The 20,605-nt window shown below is 39.7% G+C and overlaps 1 protein-coding gene across 2 annotated transcripts in view; it reads right to left on the bottom strand.

Annotated features, from left to right (window-relative positions):
* The window catches only part of FRAS1 (Fraser extracellular matrix complex subunit 1), a 426,958-nt gene that overhangs the window by 134,729 nt on the left and 271,624 nt on the right, over window positions 1-20,605 (bottom strand). For both annotated transcript variants that reach the window (XM_045056179.1, XM_023253019.2), the window contains 4 exons: window positions 20,334-20,471; window positions 16,874-17,144; window positions 13,062-13,146; window positions 9,609-9,935 (listed from right to left, as the gene is read on the bottom strand). In XM_045056179.1, coding sequence (XP_044912114.1) covers window positions 9,609-9,935; window positions 13,062-13,146; window positions 16,874-17,144; window positions 20,334-20,471 — 821 coding nt within the window. The remainder of the gene's footprint in view (window positions 1-9,608; window positions 9,936-13,061; window positions 13,147-16,873; window positions 17,145-20,333; window positions 20,472-20,605) is intronic.

Genomic DNA, 20,605 nt, shown 5'->3' on the forward strand with positions numbered 1-20,605 from the left:
GACAGAGACAGCATGAGTGGGGGAGGGGCAAAGAGAGAAGGAGACAGAGAATCCCAAGCAGATGCCGCACCACCAGCATGGAGCCCGATGTGAGGCCTAAACTCATGAACTGTAGATCATGACCTGAACCAAAACCAAGAGCAGAACGCTTAAGTGACTGAGCCCCCCAGGGGCTCTTTTGTCCAAGTAACTGTCCTTCTATCCTCCCCATCCACCCACATTCAAGGAGTACTCACTAAGCACCTATTATATGCTGGCTCTTTTGCCAGAGGCCTGAGATAGGTAAGAATGGCTGAAACAAGACTTCAGTTTCAGAACTTACAATCTAGTGATCTCCCCACAGATAAATAATCAGGATGCATCACAAATGATGCACAGGGTGCTGTGGGAGAATAAGGGAAAAAGGAGGTTTCCTGTTTGAGAAAAGAATGCTCAGGAAGGCTTTCCTATGGATATATCATTTAATTCTCAAATGACCAAAAGACAGGTCTTCTAAGAGAGAAGAGGTAAAATGAATTCTATGCAGAGGGCCCAGCTGAGGCAAAGACATGAGACAATGCACTGCATGCTTCACAAAATATCCAGGTGTCTGGGAAAGAAGAGTTTTTGGAACCAGGGGAGCAGGTGAATAAAAAGGGACACTCTCTTAAGGTTGTGTAGGTAGAAGGTAGATGCTGTGCTAAAAGTCTCCATTTATCTGGTAGGCCCTGTAAAGTCAACATGTGTCTTCAGGGAAGGAAAGGGGATGAGCACGTCTGGGGTTTAGAAAGCTTTCATCAGCAAGAGATGGAAAGGGCTAGAACTGGGATGCGTCTGGGGCTGTAGAAACCATTTAACAAATTCTTGTAATGGCTCAGGTGAGAGAAGATGAAAAAGTCATTGCAGTGGGAATGGGGAGTTAGAAACAGTTTCCAGAAACACTAGAGGCCGAATTGACAGGCCTTGATGACTGATTGAAAGTGAAGCCTTAGAAACAACAGTTGGGAATCGCTGACTGGAAGAAATCACCTATTTAGCACTCCTGAGAAGGCAACCATTTTAATTGCTAAAGCTAATGTCATTAAAAAGTGCTGCCATTCCTGATTTGCAAGGTGTGCACCTCTTCCAAAGCCTCATAATTGACATTTTAGCACAGAATGAGATTAGTGAGGCTGCCTGTGTTCAGTTTGCAGTTTGTTTTCATACTTTAAAAATCAGTAAATCTGATATTCTAAAATCAAGCACTTAAAGGGGATATTTTTATAAATTATTGCTATAGCTTTCAAATATGCCAATAAACAGAGCAAACACCACTCCCAGAAGGGGAATACTAAAAGCAGAAGACAACATCTATTTTTTTTGCAGTCACCTGACACAACAGTATTTGCCCCCCACAGGAGGCGGTCATAGCTATTTTCACCACACTCACCAGGGAACTGAGTCAAACAGTGCCCAGGAAAACAGCAGCAAAGGTACTTTCTATTGTGATTGGTGCTCAGGAGCAAACTCCCAAAAACTTTCTCCCTTCACAATTGATATAGCATATTATTTACAAAAACACCAAAATGTGCCAAGAATTCCCTTCCCCTGGAATTCTAGGAGAAAAGTCCCTATTAACTCCAGCAGTGTTTCATATAATATAATATAATATACTTAGACTCAGGTGTCTTAATTGCTAGCAATCTTTCTAATAGCAGCAGCCTCGTCAAGTTTGATCATGGTTACAGAGATCAGTCATACACCAGCAACCACATTCTTGGACTGATGAGGCAATGGGGTTTTTCATATTCCAAGCAAGTAAGTACTGTGACTTGTCCCCAGGTGTCTCTCCCACTACATTTCTATCTTGGCTAAACTTCACCGATACAATTCCCTGTAATTCCCGTGTGAGTATAAATTATTAGGAGACAGTATTCCTTGTAAGTCAGTATTCAGACACCAGCAACATCTGGAAACTTACTACAAGTTTAGAATCTCAAGCCTCACCTCATTCTGAATTAGAACTTCATTTTACTTTTTTTCTTCAGCTTCATTGAAGTGTATTACTTGATAAATAAAAGTTGATATAGTTAAGGTACACAACATGATGTTTTGATATACATATACATTGTGAAATGATTATAACAATCAAACTAATTAAGAAATCTATCACCTCACATAACTAAACCCGTGTGTGTGTGTGTGTGTGTGTGTGTGTGTGTGTGTGTGGTAAAAACAAATTTCAAGCACATTTTAAGTATACGATACAATATTAAGTATAGCCATCATGCTATACATTAGATCTCCAGAACTTATGCATCCCTTGTAACTGAACCTCTATACCCCTTGACTAATACCTCCCCATTTCTTCTACCCCTGGCCATCACCATTCTACTCTGCTTTTATGAGTTGGACTTTTTTAGATTCCAAATATAAGTAAGATCATGCAGAATTTATCTTTGTGTCTGGCTTATTTTACTTAACATAGTGTTCTTCAAGCTCAACCATGCTGTCACAAATGGCAGGACTTCCTTCTTCCATAAGGGTTTATAATATTCCATTGTGTATATAGACCACATTTTCTTTATCCATTTATCAACAGACACTTAGGTTGTTTCCACATCTTGGCTTTTGTGAATAATGTTGCAATAAATATGTGAGTACATATATCTCTTTGAGATAAAGATTTCATTTCCTTTGGATATATACCCAGAAGTGAGATTGCTGGATCCATATGATAGTTCTGTTTTTAATTTCTGAGGAACTTCCATACTGCTTTCCAAAATGGCCGTACCAACTTACATTCCCACCAAGAGATTATATGGGTTCCCTTTTCCCCATACTCTCACCAACTCTTGTTATCTTTTGTCTTTTTTATTTTAGCCATTCTAACAGGTGTGAGGTGATATCTCATTGTTATTTTTTTCAATGTTTATTTATTAAGAGAGAGGGAGAAAATGCATGCAAGCAAGGGAGGGGCAGAGAGAGAGAGAAAGAGAGAAGCCCAAGCAGGTTCCATGCTGTCAGTGCAGAGCCCCACACAGGGATCAGTCTCACGAACTGTGAGATCATGACCTGAGCCGAAATCAGGAGTTGGACGCTTAACTGACTGAGCCACCCAGGCACCCATCATTGTGGTTTTGATTTGCATTTCCCTGATGATGAGTGATGTTGAGCACCTTTTCATGTACCTTTGGCCATTGTATGTCTTCCTTTGAGAAAGGTCTATGCAGATCCTTAGCCCACTTTTAAAAAAATGTTTATTTATTTTTGAGAGAGAGAGAGAGAGAGAGATAGTGTGCATGAGTGGGGGAGGGGCAGAGAGAGAAAGGGTCAGAGGATCTGATGCAGGCTGTGTACTGACAACAGAGAGCTCTATATGGGGCCTGAACTCACAAACTGTGAGATCATGACATGAGCCGAAGTCAGATGCTCAATGTACTGAGCCACCCAAGCGCCCCCTTAGCCCACTTTTTAATTGGAGGAGGAGGAGGAGGAGGAGGATTATGATGCTATTGAGTTGTTAGAGTTCCTTAAATATTTTAGATATTAATCCCTATCAGATATATGGTTTCAAACACTCTCCCCTTCAGCAGGCTGCCTTTTCATTCTTTTGATTGTTTGCTTTGCTGTGTAGCTTTTTAGTTTGATGAATTTCCACTTGTATTTAAACACAATCCCCAGGGGATGTGGAGTCATGCTAAATCAGGAGAAGCACAGCCCAGGATAGATACAGTGATGGAGCCAGAGTGGTTCTCCTGAAACCCCACAGACAGGCCTTTTACAATATTTATATTTATCACCAGATAATATAAATGCCTCTGTTTCTGAATTATTTGTTTACAATACTTAAGAAGAAACAGACAACTGTCTAAGGGAAAGAAGTGTAATTCTTCCCACTCATATTTTGATGAAGATGGTTTTATCATTTTCTTTCTTCTGGGAGAGAGTCCAGGGACGATTCAAGAAGAGATGAATAGAAGGCTATACACCATCTTTTCTACAGTTAAAGTGTCCAGAAAAGCCAAATTTTAACCTCATTTCCCAAATGATTCTGACATTTTGCAATTTCTTTATCTACTTGTAGTTGTTGTTGTTTTTTTTTCTGAACAATGATGCATATATCCCTGTGAACTGAAGAAATTAGCCATAACATGAGTTGAATAATCTCCTGCCTAGTGAAGTTTTATATGCCCTTCAGGGTACCATATTAGAAAGCAATGAAATCCCAAACAGGGATTATGGGGGCATGATCAAAAGAGTACTTTAAATTAAATAGTTCTTCTGATTCATTTCATAGAACAATGGGCATACAGAAATGCTGGCAATAAAGTTTAGCCATTATATATTGTATCACAAATAAAAATATTAATGTTGTAAACCAGAAGTAAGGGCCTAAGCTTCTATCATTAGGAGGAAAATCTCACAAATAAAATGAAAACTTACCTCCCTAAAATAAATGTTGGGACATAAATGATGATCTCAAATGATAGTGTACCCCAACCCCAGGCCAAACTATTCAAACTAAAAGATTTTTAAACTTAATCAAATAGAAAATGACAACAATTGGATATAACAGCAATCCTAACATCAATTTATCTGTAAAAATATGCCTTAATTTGCAACGACTCATTTATGTCATAGCTTTTAGAATGCAGTCTTATAGGACATTGCGGATTTTAGGGAAGGATCACATAGGATGGTGCATAGAAGGTGAATCTTAAATGCTATTTACCAGGTAAGGGATGGAAAGATAATTGGACTGTTTTTGTGTTTGCCAGTGTATGCATGCTCCTCAGAAGCTCTGTTCCTTCAGGTCAAGAATATAGAACCTCTTCTCCATGTAGATTTCAACTACTTTATAAACAAAATTTTGTAATCAACAACCATTTTTTGAGCATATACTCTGAGCGATGCATCTTCCAAGATGCCAAAATCAACAAGTTAAACAAGTCCATTAAAGGTGAAACCCTGACACATGGTAGAGATTTAGTTGTTGATGCATTAGACAGACTCTTATTAAAAAAATTAACATTGGGGCGCCTGGGTGGCGCAGTCGGTTAAGCGTCCGACTTCAACCAGGTAATGATCTCGCGGTCCGTGAGTTCAAGCCCCGCGTCGGGCTCTGGGCTGATGGCTCAGAGCCTGGAGCCTGTTTCCGATTCTGTGTCTCCCTCTCTCTCTGCCCCTCCCCCGTTCATGCTCTGTCTCTCTCTGTCCCCAAAAAATAAATAAACGTTGGAAAAAAAAAATTAACATTTTCCTGCCATATTTATAATTGTCACAAGCACCCTTATTATCAAATGGTATCTCTGCAAAACAACAACTGGGGGGACAAGTTTTAAGAAAACTGAGGGAAAGCACAACAGGGCTTTTCGCTGCACACTGGCCTTACCAAGTTCAAACAGCCCAAGAGGACTCTTAGCAACAAAATTTTCCATCTAGTTCCTAGCATGATACTTGGGGCTTTTAACATCAAAGCACTACCCAGTTGCAGAAAATAAATTGCTCAAAGTCAACAAACGAGGTCACAAAGATCATCAGACTTATTGCCAAAGTGGAAAAAGAGGCATGATTTTCCAGAGATGTCTTCATTAACGAAAAAGAGGGTAATTTCTTTAAAGCCCAACAGTGGAGAGAAAACCACCAAAAAGCATGACTTTTCCCTGCTCACATTTTAGCCCTTATTAGACACCAAATTGCTTTAAAATCATATCTCTAGCAGGCTCAGGTTTGGTAATCCGCCCAATTAATGAGAGCCTGTTCAGCAGAGCATTCTTTATTACCTTCTAATCTCTTTGATTTATTTTGCCTCCTACCCCCAAGAGAGCATGTTTCAACATCAGTCCTGAGTCTATTTTCTCCTCAGTGACTCACCACAAGCCTGGAGGGTAGCAGTCAAATTTCCTCACTGCCAGGCCAAGGATAAAAGTTTGGAAGAAGTGATGTAGAACTGGAGAACCAGGAGTGGAACTGATAGCTCCTACCCTTAGTCCCAGATAGGCCACCTGACATCAGCAGAGGTGCCCTGAAGGCTTCACATCTGACACAAGAGATGGATTCAAAGGTAGGAACATGAGAACCAGCCTCACTCAAGCTGTTGCATCCCCCCACCTATCTATCCATCCAACAAAAATGTACTAAACTCGGGGCACCTGGGTGGCTCAGTCGGTTGGGCATCCAACTTCAGCTCAGGTCATGACCTTGCGGTCTGCAAGTTCAAGCCCCGCATTAGGCTTTGTGCTGACAGCTCAGAGCCTGGAGCCTGCTTCGGATTCTGTGTCTCCCTCTCTCTCTGTCCCTCCTCCGCTTACACTCTGTATCTCTCTCTCAGAAATAAAAAACATTAAGAAAAATTTTTAAAAATGTACTAAACTCTTACAAGGTGCCTGGCTCAAGAGAGGAAAACGGAAATAGTTCCTGCTCCCACAAAGTTCGCTTTTTCTATCCCTCCCTCTCTTTCCATCCGTATTACCAGGTTAAGTTTTCTACTGAACAACACTGGGATTAATTTGTACATCCATTCACCAGGAATTACACCTAAACCACTTAGCCACTCCACTTAAGCCACCGGCTAGACATCAGCCAGTAATTGGCCTATCTCCAAATTTAATATGCAGGCTGCCACAGGGTAAGGACTTGGATGCCCATCTTCAGAAATGGCTATCAGAATGAAATCAATCATGTCTGACTATATATCTATTGGAAGCCATTAATAGCTGAGGCAATTTTTTTCTTCTTGGGCTCCAGTAGACTTATGATTATAAATAGCTTCACTTGTAACAAGATGTAGTGAGTGCAGAGGGAAGATTCCAGAAGGCTTAGTGCCCAGACTGCTTGGATAGGACATTGTGAAAATGAAAAAAATTGCTGTCTCCATTCTGTCCATTAGGGGGATCAGAATATATATGTCTAAAACGTTGAAAAATATGGACTAGAATGAAAAAAGCCACGTGGGTTAAATGTGATGAGCCAGAACACACTTGAGTTGAAATCGCGGCTCTGGCATTAAATATGTATATATATATATATATATATATATATATATATATATATATATATATACACACACACACACACACACACACACACACACACACACACATATATATATATATATTTTAATGTTTATTTATTGTTGATAGAAAGAGTGGGAGCAGGGGAGGGTCAGAGAGAGAGGGTGACACAGAATCTGAAGCAGGCTCCAGGCTCCGAGTTGTCATCACAGAGCCTGAGGCAGGTTTCGAACTCATGGAAGATCATGACCTGAGCCAAAGTCGGCCACTTAAGTAACTGAACCACCCAGGCGCCCTGGCACTAAACACTTTAATGAAAAATAAACATTTTTAAACTTTGAAAAATGTTTTTAAACTTTTTTTTTCCAGTTTCCTTTTCTGGAAAATTAGAGATAATAATTGTACAAGTACCCCAGAGTGACTGTGAACATCAAATGAAATAATTTATATCAAGCATTAGTGCCCAATAAAGGTTAAAAGCAAAACAAACAAAAATACCTCCCACCCATAGAATTTCCTTTAGAAGGAATAAGGTCACATGGCCTCTATTCTAACCTCCTTCACTAAGATATTGTAAAGATCAGTAGAATAGATATGAAGAAATAATTTGAACTCCTGAGAGGAAATATAGGATGTATTTGTAAAATATCAGTATTACAGTGTCAAACTTATTAGTACATCTTGATAGATGCTGACGTTCTGGTCACTGGTTTCATTATCCCAGTTCATTGGCTCAGAAGCCATTACTTCATCTGATGGACAGGCAAGCACAACACTGTAGGAGATAGAGTGATGGCAGGAGGAAGGAGGAGGGACAGACCCTGTAAATACCAACACGGATCCCAAGTTATAAGCACTACAAGGATACTCGAGATCTGTGCTTATGCCTTATTTATAAATTAAAATTTTATTTTCTTTGTTTTGTTTTTGTAGTCAAAGCAGCTAAAATCCTAGAAATACCCTTCAACCTTGGGCTATAGCATACAAAATGACAGTGCCATACACTGAACCGAGCTCCAAACGTGGAGACTGAAAGCACTCTAGGAAAGGCGGCTGCTAATGTTGCGCTGAAATCCCATAACAATCTTTGGAAGAAAACCAAGGAAGAAGAAAAGAAACTTTCTGATTCTGTCTAGACTTCATCTCTTCAGAACTAAACCTCATCTCCCAAGGCGATTGCAAGAGGGTGATAATTAGGATTAGCTACAAGGTGGCTACCTGCCAACTCTATCTCATAATCAGCCTTCACTTGCTCCCATCTATCTCATGCCACCATCGCTGTTTTCAGCAGCTGCAAATCATGAGACAACAGCCTAAGAAACTAGCCAGAGACTAGGTTACATTCAGCTGTTCACCTTCACAAGGATCCATCGCAAATTTTGAGTGATCGTTGGTAAGAAAGTGACAAGTCATTTCTAAGCTGTCTTCAGCAAATCAATTTCTCCAGCTAATCATTAATGACACTTCAGTGGCAACTGATATTTGGAATGAAAAGTTCAATAAAAATGATAAGTCTTTCTATCTACCACCATGAGAAAGAGCCAATTTTGCTATAATGCAAAAAATAGCTCCTAGTGAAATATCATCAAGTAATAAATGGTTTTGAAAATGTTTTGCAATAAGTCTTTTGGATCTAGCATGGATTAGCTCAGTATTTCCCAAAACATGGTAGTCATCCCATTAATAGTATCCTGGAACATTCTATGCACTACATGGATGAATATTTTTAAAAATTTTTAGGTATTAATTTTCATATTTTAGAAAAAAGTATAATTATACATTAAGCCCATAATCTCATATTCATTATTTGTTACAAAGAAGCCACACACAAAAAAAGTGGATACAAAGAAAAATATTAAGTAAATAACAGAAAAGGTGTTAGTGGGGGGCACCTGGGTGGTTCAGTTGGTTAAGTGTCCAACTCAGGACTTTGGCTCAGGTCACAATTTCACAGTTCATGGGTTTGAGCCCTGCCTCAGATTCTACACTGGACAGCATGGGGCCTGCTTGGGATTCTCTCTCTCTCTTTCTCTCTCTATCTCGCCCTCCCCTACTCATGCTCTCTCTCTCAAAATAAATAAACTGAAAGAAAAGATGTTTGCGGATATGGCAAAAACATATGGAGGTGTCATGGGAATGACTCAGACCGACAAGGATTCCTATGATTACTAAAAGAAAGAGTTCCCTCATCCTACTTCAGTTGGCTTAATAGAATGGCTGCACTCGTCCTTTTGGATTCATTATGATAACCTGACTATGAGCTTCACATAGCATGAGCTGCTATAGAAGGGCAGACAAAAACAGGGGTGTACTTGATTCTTATGATTAGGCAGGAGACGAAAGGATCAGTGGACAACAAGGCATTTTTTATGGCAGCAAGTCAACATAAAGGTACAAAAGTCGCCCTTGTGTAGAGAAGGGTGCTCCCAACAAAATAGATAGTGCTCTTCGAGATTGGGTAACGTGTTCTATTAATCTTAGAATGTCCTGAGTATTTCCATAATAGATGGTTAATAAATGTTTGAATAGATAACTATCCATATCTTAACTGCAAAACATGAATACTGCAAAATAATATCAACAAAACTTCGCATCTAGGTGCAAGAAAATTGCTGCTCTAGGAATGGCACCTACCTTGGGCACAGTCTTCACGTGGAAGAGTATATTTTGGAAGGAATGTCCATCATTGGCCTGCAAGACTGCAACATCAGATATGCTGTCAGAGCCATCATGAGCATAGTGGAGAAGGCCCCTGGAGAGTTCATCCAGCCGGAATTGATAGACTGGGGTTGCAGGGGACTGAAGTGTTTGGAGCAATTGGCCATGAAGTGGAGGATCAAGCACTTCGACCACCACATCCTGTGGGTTGTCGTCATCTCGGATGTCAAGCAGCTGGGTAGTGATGGTTCCTCTCTCTCCTCTGTTAATATGGAGGGCCTCATTTCTCAGCACGTAGGGGGCCTAGGAGTTGAAGGGAAGGAGGAGAAGTCATTTAGCGGGAAAAGAGAGGACAATCCTGTGGATTAGACGCAGCTTTGCACAACCGAATTGATAATTCTATGCTTTTAAAGGAACTCTTGATGCTCCAGCAAAGTGCCACACTGTTGCATAGTCAAAGTATTTGTCAGAGGTGTGGTCAGTCATAGTAATCAGAGCAAGTGAGATCACTTCACACTTCTGGTTCTAGAGGCTTCTCAAAGCCATTTCAAGGCCATAGTATTCACCAGAGGCAATCAAGGTGAGCTGCTTGCTTACAAATCTTTGAAGTCTCTGCTATCTTGATTCACACTATATCCCCTGCATTATAGCTGAGATCAGCCCAGAGTCAGGGAACCCAACCAGTTGTCTGCTTCCAAAAGAGAATAGTAAGAGATATGGAATTTTTGCACCTGTGTTGGGAGTTGAGCACTTTACTCTGGGCCACACCGCAGTATGCTGACTTTGGGTACGGTACTTCTGATTCTGAGTTCATGCAATTTCTGGCCCTGGCCAGTAGTTGTTTTGTTTTTTGGTTTTCATTTTTTCATTTTTATTTTTTTAATTTACATCCAAATTAGTCAGCATATAGTGCAACAATGATTTCAGGAGTAGATTCCTTAATGCCCCTTACCCATTTAGCCCATCCCTGCTCCCACAACCCCTCCAAGTAACCCTGTTTGTTCTCCTTATTTAAGGGTCTCTTATGTTTTGTCCCCCTCCCTGTTTTTATATTATTGTTGCTTCCCTTCCCTTGTGTTCATCTGTTCTATGTCTTAAAGTCTTCATATGAGTGAAGTCATATGATATTTGTCTTTCTCTGACTAATTTCACTTAGCATAATACACTCTAGTTCCATCCACATACAGTACTTTTTAATGCTATCTCATCCATATCTTGAAGGGCCCACCCCAACTCAGCTTATAAAGCCTGATAAGATCACAGTCTCAGTAAAGCAACCACCTGGTTAATTCACATGGCAAATTTTAATATGTTTTTCTTAGGATTATCAGGTTTCCCCTCACCAACTTGAGTAAGCAAATAAAATATCCTTTCATAAAGATAAAAGTTAATGAACCACAACAGAAAGAAATAACAAAACAAAACAAAACAAAAATGGAGGCCAGAAGCCAAAGAAAACATGATCTTAGTTTTTTATATTGTTTGAAGTTGAACCATCTAGGACTATTCTCAGCACATTGCCTTCTTTAATCCAAATGGCTTCCTTTTAAAACTACCCCTCCTGGCCTCCTGGAAACTTTAATATCTATTAAAGTAATGTCTAACTAAGATGTCATTATAATAATCACATAGTAGGAAGCTAGATGACAGCTACTCCTCAGATATCCCCAGTGAGAATGCAGAAGTTGTGATTTTACATACATGGGAATGAATGGCCCCTTGGGTTCTGAAAAAGGCGAGGTCAAAAGGTGATGTCAACATCCATAAATGGAAAAGATCAAATTAACTTACATGAGAAAATCTCAGGGAGGCTCAAGACCATATTGAAATATCACAGGAATGTAAAGGAACAAAAATAAGCTAAACCTCATTTCTAAAATTCCATCTAAAAAAGTTAAAATGAAAAAAGTTTCTCATATAATAAATAAAATTTAAAAATGCTGTTTACTATCTACTCACCTGATTTGGAGAAGACAAAAATCGGAACTGTGGGACCCACCATCTCAGATGGGAAAGTCACTTGCCAATACCTACCCTACGTCTCTAATTCACCTAATTAGAAGCAACTATATTAACACAAATAAAAAGAACAAAACTTCTGAGCTTAAGTACTGAGAAACATCTAAGTCAGACAGTCCTAATGTGGCCCTCTGGTCCATATTTAGAGATCACATGTTTTGGTTTTAATTAAAACAAAATTCATACTCTTAGCCCAGCAGTGAGGTCAATTTAACTTTGGATCAATTTCTAATCATTCCTCAACTGTCACCTATGAAGTAAGAATGCTATCAAGAAATGCTGAGCTGGCCTATGAACACCATTTGGGAGCCACTTGTGGGTTATGTCTATTATCATCCACAATCCATGGTCTTTTCATTTTTGCACCCAAAATTAAAAATACACACATACACACACACACACTGAAATTATATATATATATATATATATATATATATATATATATATATGTATATATATATATATATGTCAGTTTGAAAACAATGATCTCATGTCCTTCCTTGAATCACGACTAACACTCTACTGAGATCTGGATATTGCAGTAGTCTTGGTTCCCCATGCTGATATCATACTAGCTTGCAGTTCACAGCTTAAGACTGTATCTATCTACCTACTCTCTGCCCATTTCAGCTGTTCAATCCCTCAAGCTCAGTTACTCAGAGCATCTACCACTACGTGTATTCTGGACACATAACTGCAAGTTGACAAAGATGAGTGAGGAGAACAGAAGAGCCATCACACTGAGTTTTATAGCATCTACCATGATTTCTTCAAGACTTCTGTTTGGCTGATGACCACACTGGCACCTCATTTAAGTAGATCCTTAATAAGATGCTGTACCTACTGCAAACTGACTAAAACGCAATCCAGCTATATGAAAGGCAAAAGTGGCTGAACATAATTTTATATCTCTGAGACAGAAATATTTAGGCAAAACAAACTCATTTACCTAAGATTAAGAAAGTCTTAACAACTGGAACGGTTTCAAATTATTTTGAGGGGCTGAGATCAGATTCAGTATAGTAACGTAAGGCACTATAAAGTAGTGGTCTGGAGCCAGATTTTCTGGGTACAAATCTTGGCTCTTTGTTAGCTATATTCCCATAGACAAGTTACTTAACCTCCCTGTGACTTTAGATTCCTATCGGTAAACTGGGGATAACAACACCTCACAGGGCTGTTATGATTAAATGAAAAACACTACAAAGGGTTCTATCGAATGTATTAGCAGTTAGTTGTTGTTGCTGTTGTTCTTACCCACAAGTACTAAGAGTTACTCCAGTGTTTTTTCATGGGAAAAGTGAAACAAGACTGATTTAGCTCATATTTGCTAAAACTTGATTTAGCCTTGATTCGTGCATCAGAATTAGTAGGCACATGCAATTATTAATTGTGTGGCATTGTTATTACCTGTGTTGAAAATGCTTGTATGTTGATCAGCTGTGGCTCAGAGAAGAACTGCTGGTCACTAATTTTCAGGGAAAAGTAACCTTTCCTAAAAGAAGTGCCCAAGAAAGGAATGAGAAAATGCAGTCATTAGTCTCTAGCAAAACAAAGAATAAAAATATTTTCAGGTTATGTGCATGTAAGAATTAGGATCAAACCACTACAGTGATATAATATTCATCCTGTAAATAAAAATAACCAGATGAAGATGAATACAGGGCCATACAGGTAAAACTGGGTGGGTGGGTATAAATACTGGGTATTCCTTGATCTCAATATAACAATTACATAAACTTTTTATTTTAGATTTCTCTAAAATAAATATATACATAGTTGAAAAATCGGTTGTTAGCCCAAGACAGGCTAGTAATATAGTGATGGCTAATGGTTAAATTGGAGAATGCAAAGGAACTTATCATAGTCCCTGATTAGCTCTCAATGATTCCCTCTTCCCTGCAGACCCTTTCTCCAACCTGTTCTCAAATCATGTGAGTGAAGGATTTTGCAATGTTTTGTATTACATGACTCTATCTACCTGCCTCCCCCACTCCAGCCACACACATACACATTCAATGTGGACTGGACTAGGTAAAGATGGCTGATTATTCTCTGGAAATTTGCAACTGGCCTGAGAGCTCCCATTTGACTATGCAGAAGCCATTGTCTACCAAGCCTGCCTGTAGGAAGGAGATACATTAAGTCTTGGAGCAAAGAGCCACAGAGACAAGAGGAAGAATTGAGTCCTGCTTTCCATTCCCGGTTCTAGCTTCTAGGCTCACCCTGGAAGCCCAGTTGCCCTTGTTGTGTTAAAGAGCTGAGCCATGCCTGCAGTGTTATAACAAGCCTTACATTTTTGCTGAATCTAGTTCAAGCTAACTTTCATTACCTGCAACGAAACAGTACTAATTAATGAAACAAAATAAGGTTGATTCTTTGCTGTGGTTTTTACTTCCTGTAAGAGTGTTGTTCCAGCAGTTTCAGAGACAACTGGTAGGGAAGGTAGGAGTTACCCACTTTCAAAGCCAAACCAAGCACAGAACTCATGGGAGGCTGGTAAGATATGTGATTAATGCACTATGGGCGGTTTTGAATTCTGGTTGACTATAGGGACCATTATTTTAAAGGTTCTTCAAGAGGTATTTTTGAAATTAACTACTGAAACATGAAATAATGTGGATGGATCTCAAAAGCATTATGGCAAAAACCAGAAACATACTGTATGACTCCATTCACATGACATTTCAGAAAAGGCAAAACTGTAAGAGTAACAAACAGACTAGTGGTCGCAAGGGACTGGCAGGAAGGGAGTAGCAGCAAAATGGAGATTTTCAGGGGGAGGGGGTGACGAAACTGTTTATATCTTGATTGCAGTTGTAGTCCTGAGACTGTAAGAATATATGCATTAGTTGATACTCCTAGAACAGTACACTTTAAGATGGGGAATTTTGTTGAACCCAAATTATATCTCAATAAACCTGATTTGTTTTTAAAGAAGTAAATCTTGCCTTCCCTCCTGTTTCATCCTCCCCTTGAAGTTCCATCCCATTTAAATCCTGTCTCTCTTCACTCCCAGCTCCAAACTTCCAGAGAAAGCAAATGATGGAAGCAACAGAAAGAAGGAGGCAGGTGTGGTTACTCCCAATGTACTGGGGAAAAATGACTTTTTGGTAGCACTGAGGTCCCAATAACTGCTTAGGATCCCAGAATGCCAACTTGCCATGGCCACTATGGCCATATTTGCAGGTTGTCTTGTACTCCACAGGAGCATTCTGACCCCAAAGGAATCCAGTCCTAAAGAATCATGGTCAGATTTTCATGAGGAAAAAAACAAAATCATAAACCTATGTGGCAAGTTGCCCCTTTTGTTTTTGTATCACTCCACAACTTATAGAATATCCTTTTTTTCATGAATTACTACCAATCTTGTTTTGCTATTCTCTCATTCTTTCGTTTAAATTTTTTTTTCTTTTTGCTTTTCTTTTTTTTTTTTTTCCAACGTTTATTTATTTTTGGGACAGAGAGAGACAGAGCATGAACGGGGGAGGGGCAGAGAGAGAGGGAGACACAGAATCGGAAACAGGCTCCAGGCTCCGAGCCATCAGCCCAGAGCCTGACGCGGGGCTCGAACTCACGGACCGCGAGATCGTGACCCGGCTGAAGTCGGACGCCTAACCGACTGCGCCACCCAGGCGCCCCTCGTTTAAATTTTTAGATGAAGAAAATCCAATGCTAAAATGGGTACACCAAGAATAAAAACAGTGCTGCAACAATTCCCTGAAAAATTGTTGCCATTCTTTGTCCCACTTAGGGCTGCAGAGCTGACTCTGGAAGAAAACACGTGATGATAGATTGAAGAGGTGGAATAGACATAAGGGTTGACTTTGGTTGTCTGGGGAGCTTTATGAACTTTACTCACTTTTCACAAGACATTCAAAGGCAAAACACTACAGGTATGGACGTTGTGTGTGTGCGCGTGTGCACACGTGTGTGCCTCTGTGTGTGTGTGATGCAAACAATTAAGAACTACACTTAAAGCAAAATGAATGCAGGACATGGTGTATAAATCTAAAGAGTGAGTCTATGGCATCAGATACCTGAGTCTGAAGCCCCACCCTTGTAGCAGTACTTCTCTATACAATGATCATTTGCCCCTTGCAGATGGAAGTGTGCCCATTATTCCTAGTATTATTAGGGAGACAGAAATCAGTGGCTAAAGGCATGGGTTGTGGAGTCGGGGAACCAGCTGTTGATTGGAGACTTGGCTTTGATTATACTCTCAAGGACTGTTTCCCTATCTGTAGACTGGGAACATAAATATACATAGTTCACACGAAGTGTTTAACACAATGCCTGCGTCAAAGTCAGCACTCAGTAAATATTAGTTATTCTTATTCCTTTGAGATGGTCTTCTGAGGTTCTGGCTTTGAAATGGAATAAAGGGCCATTTGCTTTTCTCCCCACCTATCTCCTAACCAAAACCTTAAAATAATAATAATAAAAAAAAATCTCTAGTGTTGACAGTAGAAAATATTCACTGTGAATATTTCGGTCCATTTTTAACATATACAGTCTACTCTGAATTATCTGCACTAATGAAGCAGAGCAGGATGAAGGATAATCCACGAGGCTAATCTTTGGGGTGCATTCTCTGATTTCTGTTTAGCAGATTTACTCTGCTAATTATATGACTCTATTTTCTTGGGTTAATGTTAACATTCAATTGCATTCCTGAAGCATATGTCAGCTGGGGTGAGGAAGACAGCCAGAAGTGTGCTAGGAATCAGAGGAAAACTAGATCAGGCTTAAAAATTAACCACAATTAATCCCATAAAGTGGATAATAAAAAGTTGTGACTCTTAGCTTCCTTCCAACTCTGAAATTCTAGGAACCATATAACACTTTTAAAAGTATGTGCTCCATCTTCTAGTCACTCCTCACTCCCAGTATATTACCTTAATGTTGAAGAAGCAGCTGTAGCAATCTGGGTAGATAACCAGTTTTGTTTCTGCTGGGCCAAAAAACTGGGTAATTGTACTAGGAACTTTCCTGTCACATCAGAGAATTACCCATAATTATGTGATAAAATGAAAACGCCTCTAACAGAAGCACACTCTCTGAGCAATTACAGTGAAATGATGACAGGCAGCTGAAAGCGATGGCATTTGTGGAGTATCGATCTTCCCCAGAAGAGAGGGGATAGCTATTGAGAAGCGGGGGCGGGGCGCAGAGCACCGATGGAAAGGATGCAGGAGGAAAACAACAGAACACTGAGTCACCTGGGTTTTTCTTTGCTGTGCACAAAACGCACTTTTTTCTCATTCACATCTTTCCAGCTAAAATGGCCAGCCTTGTCGAGCTGAACCTCTTTTCCGTTCCTTGAGAGCACTAGCTGACCATTGGTGGGAGTGCTCACAACATGGAACTGGAGGTCTTCCACCCTGCCATCCTGATCTTGGACATTCAGAAGGGGAAAATCCAGTGGCTTCATGGAACCAATTGCAAGGGTGAGAGAGCCATTCACATGAAGACTAGGTGTGTGTATTTTGCCTGGAAAACATATGAACCCAAAGGTCAGACTTGGTACATTCACTGATAAAGTTATTTATTTATTTTTAAAATTTTTCCTCTACTGTTTATTTTTAAGAGAGAGAGAGAGAGAGAGAGAGAGAGTTTGAGCAGGGGAGGGGCAGAGAGAGAGAGAGGGAGACACAGAATCTGAAGCAGGCTCTGGACTCTGAGCTGTTAGCACACAGCCCAATGTGGGGCTCAAACTCATGAACCATGAGATCATGACCTGAGCTGAAGCTGGACGTCCAACCGACTGAGTCACCCAGGTACCCCAAGGTTTTTTTATTTTTTTTTTTAATTTTTTTTTCAATGTTTATTTATTTTTGGGACAGAGAGAGACAGAGCATGAACAGGCGAGGGGCAGAGAGAGAGGGAAACACAGAATAGGAAACAGGCTCCAGGCTCTGAGCCATCAGCCCAGAGCCCGACGCGGGGCTCAAACTCACAGACCGCGAGATCGTGACCTGGCTGAAGTCGGACGCTTAACCGACTGCGCCACCCAGGCGCCCCGGTTTTTTTTATTTTTTAATAAATAGATTTGTAATGTTCATTCAGAAATGAGACTCTAGGCTATCGTAGACCATAAGCCTCCTTCTAATCCAGTGGTTCTCACCCCAGGATACATATGAAAATAACATAAAATCTCAATGTTAAACATAAACTTCTAAAAAATATAGGAGAAAATCTTTGTGAGCTTAAATTAGGCAATGCTTTCTTAGATATGACACAAAAAGTACAAGTGACAAAAGAAAAAAAAAGATAAATTGGACCAAAGTGCTTCAAAGGACACCAGTAAGGAAGTAAACAAGTCAATTGCTAGAATGGGAGAAAATGTTTGCAAATTATATATCTGAAAACAGACATGTATCTGAAATATATACATCTTACAACTCAATAAAAGACAAGTAACCCAGCTTAAAAATAGGCAAAGAATTTGAATCGCCATTTTTCAAAAGCAGATATACAAAAGGCCAATAAGCACATGAAAAGGTGCTCAATGTCATTCATTAGTCGTCAGGAAAATGCAAATCAAAGCCACAATGTGATACCACTTCATACCCACTATAAAGGACAATAAAAAGTGTTCCTGAGGATGTGGATGAATTGAAAATCTCATATGTTGCTGGTAGGAATGTAAAATGGTTCAGTTTGGTAGTTCCTCACCAGTAATTCTACTCGTAGGCATATACCCAAGAGAACTGAACACATATGTCACATAAAAACTTGTACCTGAATGTTCATAGCAGTGTTATACATAATAGCCCAAAAGTGCAAAGAACCCAAATGTCCATCAATTGGTGACTGAATAAATAAATGTGGTATATCCATACAATGGAATATTATTAAACAACAAAAAGGGATGATGTACTGACACATCTTCCAATATAGAGGAACCTTGAAAATATTATTGCCAAGTGAAAAAAGCCACACGTAAAAAGCCACATATTGTACAATTCCATTTATGTGAAATGTCTAGAATAGTTAAACCCACAGAGACAGAAAGTAGATCAAAGGCTGCCAAGAACTGGGGCAAGGGAGCGCTAGACAGAGACTGCTAACAGTTACTGGATTTCTTTTTAGGATGAATAAAATGTCCTGGCATTACATAATGGTGTAATGAACACCATTTCAGTACACCTCTGAACTGTGTACTTTAAAAGGTGAATTCTATGGTATGTGAATTATATGTCAATAATAACAATAAAGAATCATACAGGGATCTTTTAAAACAGTACCAATACTTGAGCTCCACCATCAGAGATTCTGACTTAAATGTTCTGGGGTGGGAACCTTAGTGATTTTACAAGCTCCCCAGGCAATCCTAATGGACTTCTAGGTTTGAGAGCCAAAGTTTAACCTAATTCATCCATCCCATCTGGCCTTCAGACCCATTAAGGGTAAGAAAAGAAGTAAGTGTCTGATACCATTTGCTAGAACAGTACCAGTTAATCTATAATGAAGTATGATTATAAGTGGCTTATATTCAGAATTCATGTAAAGTATATACACTTTGTTTTAAAAATGTCCCATCTTTATCCATTCTTCCATTGATGGACAATAAATTATATTTAAAAAATAAGTAAAATAAAATAATATAAAATAAAATAAAATTTTCCCATCTTTGTCCATAGGAAACATCTGATGGATGAATATCCAATCATGATGATAATTGCATCCTGTCTCCTGCAAGCTGTTTTGCCTGGACTTTAATTATTAGTGTTTCCTTCTGCAAGTAGGTCAGACAGGACAGTTTGGGAATGGCAAGTTTCAAGGGAACTACTTCTACTGTAAGATTACTCTAATGAAAGTGGAATTTGTTTTCACAAGCTGACTTGTACCATATCCCAAGAGGAGTAGGCTGACTCTCAAGTACTTGGGGTTTCCAGAAAGGTCCCAATAAAATAAGCCAAATATATCTTTTTCCCATGGGAAGTCTTAGTATCTTCAGAGGTCAGAAATTTAGAGACGGAAAATATGATTGACTACGGGTATTAAAATATGCCTCATGTTATTGATAAAGGACACTCAAAAGCTGAGGAATGTTCAACTATTATATAATCCTTAAACTTCATTTATCTATAAAACTTTGGGGCTCCAATTTAAGACTAAATGTAAATTTGCTTCTCTTTTGTTGTAAGGTGAAGTATCCATTGATGTGTTGGATAAAACTAGCTCCACTCCTTTAATATCACCTTCTTCTTTGTTTTTTTAAGTTTATTTATTTGAGAGAGACAGAGACAGTGTGAGCAGGGGAGGGGCAGAGACAGAGGGAGAGAGGGAATCCCAAGCAGGCTCTGCACTGCCAGCACAGAGCCCAACGTGGAGCTGGAACACACAAAACTCTGAGATCATGACCTGAGCCAAAACCGAGAGTCGGACACTTAACTGACTGAGCCACCCAGGAACCCCACTGTGTCACAGTTTTCTGCCAAATTTCTGATCTGATAGTTGGTACTTTCATGGCACACACTATTTCTTTTTCCCAAAGATCTTAGAAATTGCGTTTCCACAATGCCTATGTCCTATAGATAGTCCCTTATTTCTTAGCATTCCCAGAATGAGAATCCTGTATTTTGTATCACATGAGCCAACTGTATCTGCAGACTCAGCCTTTGCATAGAGAAATGACAGGTTAATACACCAGACCATCAGATGGGAAGCACTTACCAGTGCACGTTTCATTAGAGTGGGCAGAGAAGCCAGGAATGCAGTTGGAAACACAAAGGCCACTCTTCAAAAAGAACCCATGGTCACAGAGGTGACACCGGTCCCTGCCGCTGCACTGTAAGCATGCTCGAGGGCAGGCTGTCAAGGAAAGGACACACTAAGTGAGGCACGTGAAAGGCACAGACACTCAGCTAGGGCCACCAGTGACAGAGAAATAAAGAGTGATAGCACATGACTCCCAACTACAGCAAAAAGGAATCTCCTCTAGAATC

This window comes from Felis catus, chromosome B1, assembly GCF_018350175.1.
Source record: "Felis catus isolate Fca126 chromosome B1, F.catus_Fca126_mat1.0, whole genome shotgun sequence".
Lineage (NCBI taxonomy): Eukaryota > Metazoa > Chordata > Mammalia > Carnivora > Felidae > Felis > Felis catus.